Source organism: Gigantopelta aegis, chromosome 8 (genome assembly GCF_016097555.1).
Source record: "Gigantopelta aegis isolate Gae_Host chromosome 8, Gae_host_genome, whole genome shotgun sequence".
Lineage (NCBI taxonomy): Eukaryota > Metazoa > Mollusca > Gastropoda > Neomphalida > Peltospiridae > Gigantopelta > Gigantopelta aegis.
This window is the reverse complement of record NC_054706.1, coordinates 14,951,990-14,970,501: the sequence shown is the minus strand read 5'-3', so window position 1 is coordinate 14,970,501 and position 18,512 is coordinate 14,951,990. Positions and strand designations below refer to the sequence as shown.

Here is an 18,512-nt window from a genome sequence, read left to right as displayed (position 1 = left end):
ATAAAACGATTAGAAAGTTTTAGCTAAATATCTGAAGCATGGCGAAAACAGTATCGTGACAACTATATTGGACAGATGGACAGATGGACAGATAGAAAGATGGACGGAGACAAAAGTACAGTCCCGTCAGGTTGAACTGGTAGTGGATCTTTTGAAGAGAAAACACCGTTTTAAATATTAAATTTGCCACATGAAAGATTGATTTTGCCAAAAAAAGATGGCAGACAGGAGGGAAAGATCACGTCTTTACCATTGAAATGACAATAGAACATGTACAATTGTTTTTATTATTCATCAAACTTATTAAAGAACAAAAACGTACAAACTATTGCATGATGGAGATTCTATTTATACTGTGCACAAGGTATTGTTTTCAAGGCTTTAAGGGTCTGATCAAAATTTATACATCACGGTCTGGAGTGTTTTTGATCGGGACTGTATGCACCACCCTGTGGCCTCCATGTATAAGCCAACTCTCCTTTTTAGGAAAGTATTTCTAGACTTTAAAACTTGGCTTATACACAACAATATACATTGTAAAATACAATTTAGAATATTTTGTTAAAATGAAAATGAAAATGAATATTTCCAGTTTTCCAATGATGGACTAGTAATTCATGGCGTCAATCGGACTTACTTTTCACATAAAGTTTGAATCGACAGTCTCCAATGTTACCAGCCTCATCTGTGGCAGCATACACAAGTTGATAAGCACCCCAGGTAAGTAAATCACCTGTAGAATACAGAATTAGGAAATTAATTACCTCAGTGACAGAATTCGAATAATAACAAGCTTATTTTAAGTACTGGTAAGTGGTTGTGTTAACCTGTAATATAGTTGGAACATTTCAATGTAAAATCAAGTTAGTGTGGAAGTTACGATAACCAATGAAATTCATAAGTTGCCGAGTTATTTTGTCTGTTTTCATTATAATTTATCCAACTGTTTCTAACCCCTACTCCTCCTGCCTATCTCTCTTTCTTTGTATACTTATATTAATGTCTTTTGATATCGCATTATTATATTCAGGCCTCAGGATTTCAAATTTTGTGGGAAAATTATACAATTCTGTGAGCTGTAAATGAAAAGTTTTTTTGTTTAACAACACCACTAGACCACATTGATATATTATTTAATGAGTAAATAATTGCAAATCACTTAACATTTAACTTAACACAGGTAAAAGTTTGTTTATTAAATATTTTATTTATCATGTTTTGGGTGTTTTCTTAAACATGTTATGGTACTAAACTTGATTCATTAAAACATTGCTCACTTGCTTTAAAGGGACATTCCCGAGTTTGCTGCATTGTAAGATGTTTCTGACTAATAAAATATTTCTACAATTAAACTTACATATTAAATATATTTTCTTGTTTAGAATATCAGTTTCTGTATATTCAATGTGTTTCTGGTTGTCTTAATATTTGTAAGAAGCCCAAACTGGATTTTGTCTTAAAATAATTTAGTTTTTATGAAATAAAATCAAATTTAACCTAGTACAAATATTAGAACGACCAGAAACACGTTTAATATACAGCCACTAATAATTTATGCAGAAAATTATATTTGATATGTTATTACAGTCGTCAAAAAGTCTCTGTTAGTTGATAACATCTGAAACATTGCAGCAAACTCAGGAAGGTCCCTTTAATGAATTATACAATATTGCTTTTATCTCTGAAATTTTATCTTATTCCCTACCATGACATTTAGAAATTTAACATCATTCGCTAGAAATTGGAAGATTTCATTTTTATTTTCAAAACAAGAAATGAGAATAACTTTCTTTACACTTATGGTAACAAAAAAACGTGGAGAATTTTGATGTTCAAATTGGGAATCGGTCATTTCAAAATATAAGATCCAAATATTAACATCTTTAAGATGGGTGATAAACTAACTTTTTGTCAATACAACCTTTCAAGTTATCTGTAATTGGTTCTTCTCCTCCAAACGTGATTGTTGGTACAACATTTCGGACCTGCACTGTTCTGGAAGTGGATACCTTATGAATGGCTGATTCAGGGCAGTTGTTAGAGGGTGGAGCCATCTTGTCTGAAAATGAGGTAAAATAAAGGCTCTTTTTTTAAACAAATTTGCAAATAAATAAAAACAAACTGATATATATTTTTTTAAATTTTGTTTTGTCTTTTTTCCAGGAACTAAAAGGTGCCATGAATGCTTATGTCTCTTAATTTGAGAGGTGTCTTTCTACAAGTAGTATAGGTAGCACATGTAGTAGTTGGAAAGAAAAAGACTGTAAATAAAAATAGAAAAAAGATGGACATCATTTCAAACATTTGTATACAGTGAAGATTCCCTTCTATTCATTAGCAGGATGGCAGAAAGTACTCGCCCGCTTGCCAAATGTGAGTAAAAATTCTGACAGACGACTTAAAAATGCAACTATTAAAGTTATATGTCTTGTTTTGACTGACAGTAATTTTTTTTTTTACCACATTGAATCCCCGACTCCGCATCAGCCATGTCAGAATTCCAAACCCTTCAAATGGCTGTAAATACTGGACATCTGGCCATAAATGTGCTAAGTAAACTCAACTTTATAAATTTTTCTGCACAAATGTAAACATTAACTGCTATAAAATATTATTAAAAGTAGAAAAACCCATGAAAATAATACTTATCCTTTCACATATGAACATTATTTTATATATTTCATTTTAAGTGAAAATGTGAGCAAAAGTTATAAACTTAAATTATACCCCGCTACATGGTTTTTGTCAAACATTAATCCTGTAGTCTTCTGGTTAAATAACATACCAAGACTTTGAATCAATAAAACAATTTTTTTATCAGTGAAGATGTCATTAATCACCAGACATACCCATTTTCTTACATAACATCCACGAATCAGAAAACATACCTATTATGTTATTACTTGTTCAGTCCAAGAATCAATAGACATACCAACTTTACAGTAACACATTGAGTCTATGAATCAATAGACATACCTATTTTGCAATAATGCATGAATCAATACCCACTTTGCAAGAAAAAAACCATGAACCACAATATAACGTGCACCGTTTTTTTAAATCACAAAATCGACAGTGAATGCAAGATGTACCGTTCCCCCCCCCCCCCCCCCCCCCCACCAAAATTAACGAAACGCGAAAGCAGCGGTATATTCAAGAAACAAAACTTAAGTTAGGTATTTGAGTACATAGACCTACATGTCACATTAAACAAAGGCTAGTACTTGCGTACTTACATGTCACAGACTCACAAGTGCATGAATAAAAACAAAATTATATACCCATACACTGTAAATGACTAAGAAATAAATGAAAACAAAAATATAGCATATTACATTTGGTTCTCGTGGCTAACGTGAATGCGCAAGATTTCTAAATTTATAATAGTGTGGTATATTTCCGGTTTGCCAGAAATGGCCGAATTAAATCTCATGGAAATTAAAAATATTTACGGTCTAGTTTTGTCATTTTGTGCACTTTTTGGCGAGGTATGGATACTTTTGTAGATTTATTACAACCATCACAAGTAAAAAGAGATTTTTAAGAGGGTTTTGGTTTTTCATTGTAATGAACACTGTTAATAACCTGTAAAGTACCGTAAACTACCGATTGCGATTTTTTATGGGTGATCCAGACCTTTGTTTTTGATGGGCGCGAGCGCTATCACGCCCGTGAACACCCGTCAAAATTCGGATGAATCAACTGCCGACGAAGACGAGGAAGCCACACAGTCATAGACTAGCATACAAGCATTTTATTAAACATAATTTTTTTAAACATTTTTAATGTAAACTGAAGCAAATGGACCTAATTAGAAGAAAAGCACACAAAATTTAATAATATTTCATCATAAATCTTGTTCAGTATAGATGTAAATATGACACGTCAGTGGATATTCCATAGGCCGATTTCACAAATTTGCAAAACGCATCCCCTCCTCACCAAAGCAAGATATAATAATTTAACAAAAAAACTTTGTTCTCTTAACTAGTTACCCTCCAAGTTTTAATGTGTTTGGTTAAACCGTGTATTTTTAATTATTAAGAAAATGTGTTACCAGTCTGCCGAAACTGTCCACAGCCGGGTACAGAAACACAGAAATGTTGGAAAATATTATACTGTTGCCACATACTGACAATCACTTTACAACTAATATGTCTTATCGACAATATTATTATGTAGTCTTTGCATTTATTAATATAAAATACAACAGGCCCGTAGGAATGGGGGAGGGGCGGGCCTAGGGGCTTGTTCTCCATCACACACTCTAGGATGAAAATGTATGTTTTAAATTTTCACTACTTTGCATAAATAAAGATGATATAAAGATAAAAATCTAGTTTGTAATTCCCCCCCCCCCCCCCCCCCCCCCACCACTTCAAATATCATTCCTACAGGCCTATACAAATGTAGATAATATGTAGAGGGTGAGGTTAGGAACCAGTTCCTTTTATCTTTAGGATTTTGTAATCATGATTTCAAACCAACTGTTTCAGGTAGTTTGCTCTACATACTGACATAAAACACATTTGTTATATATTGGAATAAAATAAAAATAATTACAATATATCCAGTGTTATTTTCTTTAATCATTCATGGAGGAAGAAGGAAGTCCTGATGAAAATATATTACAGGTAAAATATATTACAGGTAAAACAAAATAATATATGATGCTTATTCCATGTGTTAGCATTTTAATTTTAATGACAATATACTGAACTGACTATAAACATTGTTAACTAACGTAATAATTCACGTTTTGAAGGTGTTTTGTTATAAGGTTAACAAACCAACTAGTATGGAGTCATTATGGGCTGTCGGTGAAAATTAATTTGGTAATTATAGGTAAATAAATGTGAAGTTTAAATATTCGTATGTGAACAAATTGCAATAACTTTATTTAATGTATATCTTAAGTACATACTTGTTTTAATTTTCACATTGTAAATGTACCATAACCTGCTGTATTTAGTTGGTGTAAAGCCCGTTCGACGACAATAATGCGTCCATGTTTTAAAACAACTTTCGTTTTTTTGGAAATCGAAACCATGATGTTGGCCATTTCTTCGGATGCATTGCTGTTACTGTTGCAGTTAAACACTGCGCAGTTAACCATCATATAATTACGTCGACAGTATATAATAACACTAATTATCTTGTAAATTAAATTTTCGATAAACCTGGAGACAAAAAGACAGAAAAGAAGATGACTAAAAGGCACAACCAAAGAATCAACACGTGTACCGGTATTGCTTGGTAACTCTCACCGATGACGTATTGCCTCGCTTTCGTTCAGATTTATGCATAATCCCGCCCACTTCTGTTTTTACCCCAAACCTAAGACGCGCAGCTGACCGGTGCCTCGCAGCGAGCCGGGCGTTAGAGTAATGACATTATTATTATTATTATTATTTTAAATAGAGAATTTGCAGGGACATAACATGTTTATTATGCTATCATGATAACTGCGATAACCCGGTACTATGTGGTTGTTATACTTTTACTTTCGTTTTAGTTTAAATGTTTTACAAACAGGCCTACTGACATTATTTTTGTTTTTAGAGTTTTATTAAACAAGGGCATGTGCCCCCCACTTTTCAGATTATAATAGTGTAAAAGTGTGTAAATATAAAAGTGTGCCCCCCATTTTTAGCACCTTCCTACACCACTGAAATCATTACTCCTCAAACTTAATCATGTTCATGGGTGAAATTCCTCTCGGTATCTTGCCTCTAATTCTGATTATTTTGAGGGGTGTGATTTTCTCCTCTTCTGCATTTTGAGGAGTGTGATTTCCACCCCCCTTGTAAGCATTTTGAGGAGTGCGATTTTTAGCACACCTGGGTTTTTCAAAAACGAAGGTCTGGTGATCGCTGGACATTTTTAAAAGATAGTTTTTCTGTTGCTATGTATAGTGCGTACCCCCATTTTTAACCTGTATTTTCTGAAGAAAAAAAGTGCGCATAATACATGGGAAAATATGGTAACATGTTACATCCATGAATCTGTAGACATACCCACTTTGCAATAACATGTTACATCCATGAATCAGTAGACATACCCACTTTGCAATAACATGTTACGTCCATGAATCAGTAGACATACCCACTTTGCATTAACACATTGAGTTCATGATTCAGTAGACACACCCATACTGCAATCAAACATCTAGTCTATGAATAAATTTACCTGTTTTGTTATCACATGTCGAGTCCATGAATCGTTGTGCATCACACAGTTTTCTCTCGGCCATTGCTTGACTTGGTGTCAGTCTCCAGGTAGATTTTGTCAGACTGTAGTCATACCATCCAAGTGCAAGGTCAAATGAAGGTAAATACTTTGGATCATTAATGGCCTTTAGTATCTCAATGTAAGGTAAAATGTCTCGCCACACTGTAAGCTGGGACACGTATCCAGTGAACTGGCTGTCAAACGCAAGTCTTACCAATCTGCAAGTATAAAACCTTGCTACTGACTGTCAACACAAAGTCTTACCAATCTGCAAGTATAAAACCTTGTTACCAACTGTCAAACACAAGTCTTGACAACCTGTAAGTATAAAATTTAGTTACTGTCTGTCAAAGACAAGTCTTGACAATCTGTAAGTATAAAATCTAGTTACTGACTGTCAAACACAAGTCTTGACAATCTGTAAGTATAAAATTTAGTTACTGACTGTCAAACACAAGTCTTGACAACCTGTAAGTATAAAATTTAGTTACTGACTGTCAAACACAAGTCTTGACAATCTGTAAGTATAAAATCTAGTTACTGACTGTCAAACACAAGTCTTGACAATCTGTAAGTATAAAATTTAGTTACTGACTGTCAAACACAAGTCTTGACAACCTGTAAGTATAAAATTTAGTTACTGACTGTCAAACACAAGTCTTGACAATCTGTAAGTATAAAATCTAGTTGCTGACTGTCAAACACAAGTCTTGACAATCTGTAAGTATAAAATCTAGTTACTGACTTTCAAACACAAGTCTTAATAATCTGTAAGTATAAAATCTTGTTACTGACTATCAAACATAAGTCTTGTCAACCTATAAGAATAAAATCTTGTTACTGACTGTCAAAACCATTACAATGATACAAATTCCCATTATACCTAGATGATAAACATGTCACCTATCTCGACTTTGTTAAGATCTCCTAGAACAAAAAGCATGCAGTTTTTCACCATCTGCCATTCTACTTTTTTATGGAATACTCTTCAAGAGAGGTGGAAGCCACAGAAGTATGTGACATAATCAATATGATGTCACCCCGATTGCTTTTATATCATACAACGTTATGAAGTTGTTGAGATTACGTCATATCCTTTCATCTCTCTGGGAGAGTACTCCATAAAAACATAAAATGGCAGCCAGCACAAAATTACATGCTTTTTATCATATGCAATCTCAGCGAAGTCAATATATGTGACATAGTTATGATTTAGTATGTGGCATCTGTGTCATTGTAATGGATTTTTCTAGATTTCTGTCGGGACAAAATGCGGGGGAAATCTAACGGTAAATAAATGTAGGAGAGTAATTTATTTTAGTTGTTAACAATGTGGTTCGGACTTTAAGTATACTTACTTCTCTTGAAATGCAGGCGGTGTAGTGTCACCATTCTCTTTAATGCCATTAATGATCAGTTCATACTTTCCATCGGACTGCCAAGTTAAAGCAATGTGGTTCCACTTGCCAGAAGACACTGTCATTGCGATTTCATTCCCCTTAAAGCTTACATTGTTGGTCTTAACCTCTAGGAACGCTGTACTGTCCTTGCTGAAACTAAATTGTTGTTAATATACTTATACACTCAAAGGGTAACAAATATTAAATAACAATTCATCAAAAACATTTAAAACATAATAATTAAAACTTTCTGCTGGGAGAGGATTTACTGATTGAATAATGTCACTAAAAAACAAAAAGCATTCTGAAAGTACTGCTATCCCCTACCAGACCAAACAAATTGTCCTATATCCCAAGTTCACGGGCCAGAACTCTAAAAAAATTTATAGGTAAATTGCCATAAATGTCAAACTTGATTTGCAACACTACATGGTAAAGCTATATAAACACAATTTTAGCTCAGTATCTTAAGGCATTGCCAAAAGAAAACCAATTATATAATTGTTTTCTTCTCCTAAGTTAAAGTGCCATAACAGTGAATAATGGGTAAATCGTCATGAATTTCTAATGTGATGTGTATCAGTACATAATAAAGCTATATACAAAATGTCAACTCAATATCTTGAGGCATTATTAAAAAAAAGGTCCATAAAACTATTTGTGTGACAAACGGACAGACAGACAAACAGACAAAGACGAAACCTATAGTCCTCTCCGGTTGGACTGGTAGAGGCCTAATAAAACATACAGAATTACCTCATTATGTGAGATGGTTCTTGAAAAGGACAAATAATGATTTATGTATATTTCAAACTAAACTACTCAAAACAATTCAATAACCACTTTGGAAATCATGCCCCATCACAAGTAGAGTCATATTATTAATCATGCTTTTGGTCATTCAGTGATCAATCAGTCAATAGCAATTCATGGACAAAAACCTATTTGTGTTGCACTGGCCTCGGTGGCGCAGTGGTTAAGCTATCGGATTACAGGCTGGTAGGTACAGTGTTCGTAGCCCGGTACAGTCTCCAACCTAGAGTGAATTCTTAAGGCCTCAATGGGTAGGCATAAGGTCACTACACTCTTCTCTTTCACTAACCAACTAACAACTAACCCAAATAGCTGAGGTGTCTGCCCAGGACAGCATGCTTGAACCTTAATTGGATATAAGCACAAAAATAAGTTGAAATGAAATGAAATTAAACTGAACGAAATTTGTGTTGCAAAAATGTCCAGATAATTGCAAACACCCCTGTTTTCAAAATAGAAATCCAGAAAGTCAGTAACATGTGTGATTCCTATTTTGTGTTGCACACCTGGTCAACTTCTTCAAAGTGTCCTGGGGAATGATCTATGATGGGAATATACTAAATGACAAACAAGTATGATGAACAGAATACAAACTCGTTTTTCATCTTGAAGACAGTTCCACTTGATATGTCAGTCAACAGACCAATCCAGAACATCACTGTCATGTTTCCAGTACTGTTAAACTTGAAAGGTTGTCCGGACAACACATCATCAGACACCATGCCCTTGTCAAACCACAGGTCAAAGTTAAGTGAACCATCTGAAGTAAAACACAAAACCAATAATTAGGCCTATATTTGATAAAACAGTGTTAAAATGTACTGTGTGACTTAATGTTGGGCAAATTTTGAAGCTTCAATCTCCCCCCCCCCCCCCCTATCCTATATCTTTTACTCATGCAAAATACAACCAAACCTACAGTTCTAATAAACTTGTATCTTTTGCTGTTGCCAACTGCATTTACACAAACCACAAACTCATCATTAGTTTAACATTAAGAGCTAAACATTTTCTTATTTAAATATTAAAGCAAGTGTACCACAGGGCTCAGTACTTGGATTGTCACTCTTTCTTATATTCATAACTGACCTTCCCTTGGCTACTACAAAATCACCTTTCAGGCCCATCAATAGACATTATAAAAGATAAACTAAATAAAGATATAAAAAGCAATGAAGCTTGTTGTAATAAACATTTTTGAATAAGAATAAAATAAAAAGCACTTTAATAACTACTACCAAACAATTATCACATATAAAACAAAAAGATAAAGAATTAAGTGTTAATGACACACATATAGAGAAAGCTTCTTTGTGTCCATGTATATATATATAGAAAGTTTTCTTCGGTGGGATACACAAGTAAATCACTGACTTAAAAATAAGTGCAAGCAAAAAATAAAAAAGTACATTCCTCTGAATATTACAATATTTTAATGCCTATATTCAACTGTTAATAATTAAATTTCTGTTACATTCATTACTATATAATATCATCCTATTGGTCCAGCTGTAGCAACATGAGTTTGTTAATTTCTCGATGAACATAAAAATTATGTCGTCGGGGAACGTCATATCTGATGATGTCACTTTATAAAATATGAATAAAATAAAATATTACCTTTTAGTGTTATTATTAAATAAGTATGTTTCATATTTAATTATAAAGATTGTCTGTTATTTCTTTTACATTCATCTGGGCATGAACAAAAAAAATCATCCGCAAATTTAATTGTGACTGGCTTTGCCGATTCATAGTTTGTAGATGGGTTTTTGTTCATTCCCTAGCTAATGAATGTAAAATAACAGACAATCTTTAATTTCATTACTGCTTGTCTGTATTGGGAAACTTCTAAATTAGACTTGAAAAGAATAAATTAATTACCAAAAAGAACAGCACTTATTATTTTTGACAAATCACAGATTTACTTTTTAATGAACTAAAGTGGCTAAAAATAAACAGAAGAGTTGAATATGCACATTCAGAACAAGCTGTTGTAGCGCACGCCTGTCCTGGGCATAGGTGTTGGGCTCGGCTAGCTCCTCCGTCCAGGACAGGAAAGCTTCATTCATATGACTGGCTCATTCAAATGATACAATTGTGATGCACCCTCTGATTGGAGCACCATTAACAACTGATGTCATACAAACTGACCAATAGTAAGCAGCCAAATGGTAGACTGTATTTAGCAACTTAGGTATCATGTCACAGCTCTTGATAAATACCTTTACACGCGCTTCCGCCAAACACTTGTTTAGCAGGACACAAGCAGTACTTGACCCTCCCTTCTTGCTCACAGGACTGTCCAGATGAACAGGCACCACTACCACACAGTGGGCTTTCTACTTCACAATCGTCTCCTTGGTAGCCTGAATGCAAACATAATACTAAGTTTCAAAACAGGCAATATTTATTATTCAATACAAATGTTTCATTACAAACAAAATCATAGTTCTATCCCAGAGAATTTGGACATCAACTAATAAGTTACAGAATCATTAAGTACAAACTATATATTTTGCTGGAATCAAGAATAAGTGTCATGATATTGTACTGGAAATAAAATCGTTGTCCTACAGAATGACCTCTAAGTTTTTTAATTGTTGAACACTATCGTCTATTGCTGATAGAGAGGCTGGGCGATGTCAGATGTAGCTATGTGATAAACTGCTTGTCTAATATGCTGTGGGTTGTATAATCAAACACCCTTAACAGCCTCAGATTCCTCCACCCCAACCAGTGTCCTATGTCTGGTACGGAATAATAGACTCCATCATATGTGGGCATGTAGGATAGAAATAGTAAACTCGAGGTGGTGAAAATTTTGACCCGGGACGAGGCTTGCCGAGTTCCATTCCAGGGTCGAAATTTCCACCACCAAGGGTGTACTTTTTCTATTCAACATGACCACATATGATGGAGTCTTTTTCTCCCATCCATTTGATAAATAAACCCTTATTTTACACGAACAAAGAAAGATGGTTGAAAAAGTAACTTTTTTATTTGACCATTTTATCACATTTGCCACGTCAGTTTCATGTGTTAAATATAATTTAATATTAAAAATTAACAAGATAGCTTTTATAATGAAGGTTTTAATAACAAAATATTGATCTAAAACTAACCAACTCGCATTAATATATAACATCATATATTACCAACGATGTACTACCTGTTAAAGGTAATGACAGATTTATTCCATATGGGCCGATGTCATGGAATGGATCTGTTTTGCATAGCCAGATATGAGAGAAATGTACTGTCCTGTTTACAGGAAGTGAAAATAAAATATCACTTGTTGTTTTACAGTTGGGGTAGCTTCTGTGGTTTCCTTTCTCTCTCCATCAAACATTGAAGTACATGTATGCATATCATCGATCGAGAATTAAAAATATATACCCGTGATAATTATCACACATCTCTGATATATCTCCATTATTATACAACCAGTCGTATGATCCATAATAAGTATCATACATCATTATTATACCCATACATCATTGGCATATCTTCCTTGGATACAGACAAATACCAGCCTGTTCAAGGTAGTTCTGTAGTTTTATGCAATTACCACAATCAGGAGCAGTTGTGCTTGCTGCTCATGGGCTATGCTCAAAACACTAAATCACTGTTACAGAAGTTGTTACATAGTGTTATAATTATATAAAATTCACATAACAACACAGTGAAAGTAGCTGTGTGTCATAACACGCCCACACAATTACACAGGGTCCTGGGCCCCATTCCACGAAGCAATCTTAGCGCTACGGTCACCTTAAGTGTGTAAGGTAGTTATGCTCTTAAGGTGTCTTAGGACTAAGATTGCTTTGTGGAACGGGGTCCAGGGCAGTACTTACCATTCATACATTCGCAGCTGTAGCCAACAGTCTGAGTTTTACAGCTTCCTCCCGGATTACAGGGATCAGCGGAACAGGAATCTTTAATCAGCTGGCACGACACCCCAGTATAATCTGTTCAAGTAACAACAGCATTTTAATAAGAATTCAACACAATTATATTCTTGCCTACCATCATGAAAGGGTTTGGTGCCAAACATAATCATTAAATTATTATTTTTTAATCTGTGAGGTAAAATTGACACTCATCCCTGCCTGTATCTACTCACTTTTCTCACAAGTACAGTTTGCAGTTCCTCCCGATTTATTACATCTGCCTTTGTCTGTGCACAGCTTGATACGGTCACACACCGGGGGAGAGGTTTCACATCGTGTTCCTTGGGTGCCAGCCTCACAACTGAAAGTATACTGCTAGTGATCATATCAGGATTTCAACTTAGTGTTCAAATGAATAACATGTTTTATTTAACCTTCTGACTACTGCAGACGAGATATCTCGCCCGACGTCACACCAGTCGACCTAATGTACACTGTATACAGTGCATTCCCCAATTCATATTTCCTGCCGTTTTGCACACGACACTCACTGGAAACCATTTATTGACAGGAAAATAAAGATAATTCAGCTTCCTGTGTCTTTAGATTTTTAATTTTCAGTGGAAAATATGTTGGAATTTTTTGTTGAAAAAGTGGTTTTCAGTAAGTATTTTCGCTTGACAACAATGGCAGCACATTGCGGTCATTTTCAGGAATCGACAGCTGATTGTGACAGCTATTTTGATAATAAACTTGATATGAATCATACAGTATGATAGGTTTTTTTTTTTTTTTAATATTCTGGTCAGAAAGCCACTGTTATTGGGAATAATGGACATAAATACTGGACAGCTGGCCACAAATACCCGTAAGTAAACGCAACTTTTTAGATTTTTTGCCTAATTTTAATCACCATTAACTAATCTAAAATATCATTAAAAAATTGAAAAATACACAAAAATTATACTTACTGATTCTATGTATTTATAAAACATTCAAGTGAATATATGTGAGTAAAAATTATAAACTTGTTCCCACTCAGTGTTTTTTTGTTCAAAATTAATCCAGTAGTCTAAAGGTTAACGACACACTCAACACATTTTATGTACGGTTATATGGCAACGGACATATAGTTAAGGACCACACATAATGAGGGAGGAAACCTGCTGTCGCTACTTCACGGGTTACTCTTTTCAATTAGTAGCAAAGGATCTTTTATATGCACCATACCATACAGGATAGCACATACCACGGCATTTGACGTACCAGTCGTGATGCACTGGCTGCAGCGAGCAAAGTGTTCAAGCAATACTATTTATCAACTGTAGCTGTATGATCAATTTATAAGATTTTTTTTTAACAGCATGTAATAAATTTCCAGACTAGGTAATTTTTCGTAATTATATTAATAATAAATATATTACTGTTGATTATCTGTCATCTTTACATGAGGGTTCATTAATGGAAATTCATTATCTAAATTTAGTAAGAGTAACCTTGATTTATTAAGATTAAGCTAAACGAAATTCAAGGCATAACAAATAAGATAAAGTATAAAGGTTATTTATCATATATTATCTTACATTTTCAGTGCAATCAAAGTATATGTGATATTTCTCAGATCACATACTTTATGAATTTGATAACTTTGCAAATCTGATGTAAATTAATCGAGGTCACGGCACTAGGTTTATTTACATTTAAGCAAATATACCAGGGTGACACTCCATAATTGATGTATGCATTCATAGTCATCAAATAAAAACATTTCAATAGCAATTTTACACTGAAAGCTGTCCAGTGTTCAGCAAACAAAAAAGCACCATTTATTTTGATTTAAGGACATCCAAAATGACGTCATTCCCATTGAAAAAGACAGTGCACCACATATTCTTACATCATTTGAATATTGCTTAAAAGCTGACTGGAATTAAAGTTGCGTATACTGTTTACAAAAACAGTTTTTATTAAGCTTGAGATTATATGATAAAGAGATTATTACCCTCATGTTTTTCGGTATTAGAATTAGAAATTAAAAATAAAATAAACTGAACTGATGTTAATGTTACCTGCAGTAAAACGTATCCTTGAGGCTGTAGCAGGCTCCCTTGTTGTAACATATAGTGTTGTTACAATAGTTGTACGGAAGTGCACAGGTCTTCCCTTCCCATCCATCAGGGCAGCTACACGTGAAATATGCAACATGGTCAGTACAGTTCCCACCATGTTCACACGGCAGCAGTTGACATTCGTCAATTTCTTCCTGAATAATAATAATAATAATAACAGGGTTGAAAATTAACATAAAAACAATGGTCGCCAGCAGGGCCAGTTGAAAACAAATCTTACAGGCCTTTCTCAAATTCAACTAGCCCTCCATTGTAATTTAAATGCACAGCCAAAATCAAGACTAGAATATTCTTTGTTGAATAATAATCATGTGTTCACCATATATAGTCTGTTTCCTTCAAAAGGAAACCAGTGAATTGGCATGTAACTTCATAATAAATACAGTTAAAATTCATATAAAAACATGTTATCAACATGTTATCAACTTTTAAACCCATACCAACTCAAATAACATTTTTAGAAAAAAAGAAATAAATCCAGTATAAACAAAAATAATTCTTTACAAATTACCATTAAATTATGATGATTAAATCTCATTTTTAATACAGGGGTGAAAACAAAATGCTAGAACAGCCAAAGTATACAGCTTGACTTGCATTGTCTCTGAAGTAAAAACAAATAATGCAATACAAAGAGAATAAAGGTAAAACTGCATGTGCTTTAGTATATAAACAGTCTCAGTGCGGCAGTCCTCTTTGTGGCAATGCAAGAAGGGGTACAATCTCCAGTATCAGATTTCCCCGGGAATGGACAAAACACGCACACGTGTGCATTTAATTTGAATATTGTAAATACTACATTAGTAGGATACTAATAAAATAAATATCAAAAGATAAATAAATCTGTAAAAACCCCCAAACATTTTACCAAAATATACTGTACTTAGTTATTATATTACATAGCATAACGGTGTACGTATTGTTTATTACAGTAATATTTGGACAGTTATGTCATTATGAAAGTCTTGGTGTCAAGACTTTAGATTGGAATGTTCTTATTTAATACAAATCGCTTAAATTTAAAACAATATCGACAACGACAATCAGTTAACGGACTTTTGGAATAAGCCCTGGGCTGTAGTAATGGAACAGGTAATTGTTATTTGTATATATGCGCATGTGCTCACGTTAGTTACAAGATAGATTTTGATTTTGTCCCAGAATAATTTAAGCTTATTAAATATGATTCCTTTTTACCATAACATTGAATAACAATTGTCAAATAGTAGCTCTACTAGATAATTATAGCGCATCCAGTCCATTCTAATAAGCTGAAGACTTCTAGATTTAAAAAATACATGCAATGTCTTCAATATGTTTTGAGCTGTATTTTTAGAAGACCCGGCCCAAAGCCACAGAAGCTGAATCTGGCACTGTTAAAATATAGAGCATGTTCTATGTCTTCTGCTACTGTAGTTCGCGCCAACACAGACGTGATGTGTTTTGTCACATTCGATTCAGTTTCAGTGTCTTTGTTTTTAACTGGTACCATACTCGCAAGACCCTAATATCGGTGGTTGCCTAACAGACTACCTTGGTAAAATTCTTAGTCGCCCATAGCCAATAAAGGTTGCCATGGGCGACTGCTAATTTTCAACCCTGTAATAATAATAATAATAATAATAATAATAATAGTAAACCACCTTTATTCAGGGTAAATATCACATTCAATACAAAATACAGCTTGTCTGCATATTTAACCTCACTGCCATCAAATTATATACAATTACAATACAATTACAATATGTAACAAAACATTTTAGTCATAACTGGGAATCAGTAAATAGTTTTATTGTTTACAAGGACAGACCCAAGTTTCAACACGTGAAAATTAACACTAAGTTTAGTTAATCTACAAAACTGTAACACATTTGGATAAAGTTACAATTGAAAGAAACATAAGTCTGCGAGTTTGAACTGGTGAAATACTATCTAAAAATAGACTAAATCTCGACTCCATACAACTTAACTGTTACTTTTGAGACGCACGTGTGTTTTTAAAAATAAGAGAAATGCATTTTATGGTATTAAAAACACCAGGATGACCAAAAACACTTTGAATGTATGGAAATTGATAATCTAAATCATAAAATCTAAGTAAAGTATGATTTCAGTTATCAAAAACGGCTATAATAGTGAAAAATATGTCTTAGTGTTTAAAAACTAGGGTATGTCCCTTTAACTTGGTCTTAACAGCTGCTGTTTCTTTGTAAAATTAGTTTGTGCCTGTATGGAATTTTAAAATCTTCATTCTGGTGAAACAAAATAGTCAAATTTGTGTTACATGGCCACACAATGGTGCAGACAAAAGTAACTGATTATAGGTTGCCTCATATGCAGTCTTTAAAAACACAAAACAATTGGGCAATACAAATTTATCTAATACTATTAGGCAAATAAAATCAACATACATAGAATACACATATAAACACATAAAATATTACTTTTTGCCAGTTGATTTTAAAACCTAGTGATCTCAGTAGGGCTAGCAATGAATTATATGCGGCTAAGCATTCCTGAAAATTAGGTCCTGTTATGAGAAAATCATCTAGGTAACATACAATTGACTGGTAGCCTTTGCGGGCCATATTTCGACATACTGCTTGTGTTAGTCGTGAGAATATAGGACTTTTTCTAGCCCCAAAAAACTGTAAAACATATAAGTGGAATGTGTATCTCCTTCAAATGTCCACTTAAGTCCTGTAAAGTTAAAATTAGAAGGATGGATTCCCACCGAACGATAAGCTGATTTAAGATCCACTTTGGCCAGGAACCATCCTGGCTTTATCATCTGCAGTACATCTTGAATGGACTGAAAGAAAAAGGGGGTTTTCGTGGCGTAGTTATTTACTCCTAGATTGATTTTGGAATAGCAGTAAGTGCCGAAACCACTTTGGTTTTTTTACCAGTTCTGATGTAATTACCTTCAATCAGTTCATCATGGATTTGATTTTCAACAGATTTTTTGTAAGTTACCACTGACGATAAGTGATTATTCACTTCGACTTCCACCACTAAGCACTGTTTATCACTGTCCACAAGTTCAAAACCAGATAACAAGCCTTTAAGAAGAAATTCTTTATCAATGTCATATTTTAAACATTTATCCCACACATGAAAATAGTTTGAAAGAGACACACCCGTTGTTAAAGCTGCAGCCTCTCTACTCTCACACCCTGGACCGATTAGTTTTTTGACATGTCGTACCTCTCCGAGTCAGAGTTCCGCTCAGTGTTCTTTATGTGTATAAAATCCGAATGGTTGCTGAAGCAGGTCAAACAGACATGAGAATACCTACAATGTTGTAGTTTACATCCATACCGGCCATTGAATCTCACATATTTGGCAGCCACTGTTTGGGTCGGTTTTGTATCTGCGCAATTGCTGGTTTCGTCCCACAACTCTAGCTGGTCCTTGGTATAGGGTCCCCTGGCCTTTGTCTCCCTCTCCTTTCAATAACAGCTGCATGCGATAGGAGTTGTCAGCACCCCAGTTGAAGCCTTGATCAGCTTCTGCTTTCCTATATTCTCGGTCATACACCAAGACAGACTGCCACTGGAAAACTTGGGCCATGGTCGAGATTTTGATTAAGTAGCCAATGTAGTCCATATATAACAGATGTATTCACTTTGTCCATGCAAACCATTTCTCTTAAAATCTTAAGACTAGCTTCAAAATATTGTAGATTATTGACTTTATCTAAAGGCAGTTTCCTATCGCTGACTGATAATTTACCGTTGGTAACTGACAGTTCCAATCCAGAATCGCTATCCCTGAACCGCTGATCTTTAAGTGGCAGAGAGACGTAGTCGGTTATGCAACGGTAGGTCCTTTTTTTTACTTCCGACGTTCCAAGGAATAAGAAAGGATCAAATGTTAAGGCCTTACCGTCGTTGCCTGGTATTTCATTGGTCGTAAATGTCGTCGCCGTGTTGCCGTTGCCCCACAGTCGCATGAGATCGTCCACCGACAAGTGTCCATCCGAATCTAACCGACGTTGGAATGCATGGGCGCCGCAATTTTCCGGTACCTGTGAAGTTCCGGTT

The 18,512-nt window shown here is 34.4% G+C and overlaps 2 protein-coding genes across 2 annotated transcripts in view; one reads left to right on the top strand and one right to left on the bottom strand.

The window, feature by feature from the left end:
* Positions 1 to 18,512, top strand: part of LOC121378227 — a 198,508-nt gene that overhangs the window by 73,389 nt on the left and 106,607 nt on the right. The window lies entirely within an intron of this gene.
* On the bottom strand, positions 12,301 to 14,593 carry LOC121378234. The gene is made up of 3 exons (XM_041506313.1): positions 14,407 to 14,593; positions 12,571 to 12,698; positions 12,301 to 12,415 (listed from the first exon to the last, which is right to left on the bottom strand). Exons 1-3 carry the CDS (start codon positions 14,561 to 14,563, stop codon positions 12,389 to 12,391), a joined length of 312 nt encoding a protein of 103 aa, XP_041362247.1. The 5' UTR covers positions 14,564 to 14,593; the 3' UTR covers positions 12,301 to 12,388.

Excerpts from the sequence above, each read along its gene's own strand:
- LOC121378234 (XM_041506313.1), bottom strand. The coding sequence starts at position 14,563 with ATGGTGGGAACTGTACTGACCATGTTGCATATTTCACGTGTAGCTGCC. Across the intron at positions 12,699-14,406 it reads AAGGATACGTTTTACTGCAG|TTGTGAGGCTGGCACCCAAG; the intron begins GTAACATTAACA and ends GTATACTTTCAG. Across the intron at positions 12,416-12,570 it reads AAACTGTACTTGTGAGAAAA|ATTATACTGGGGTGTCGTGC; the intron begins GTGAGTAGATAC and ends TTACTTGAACAG.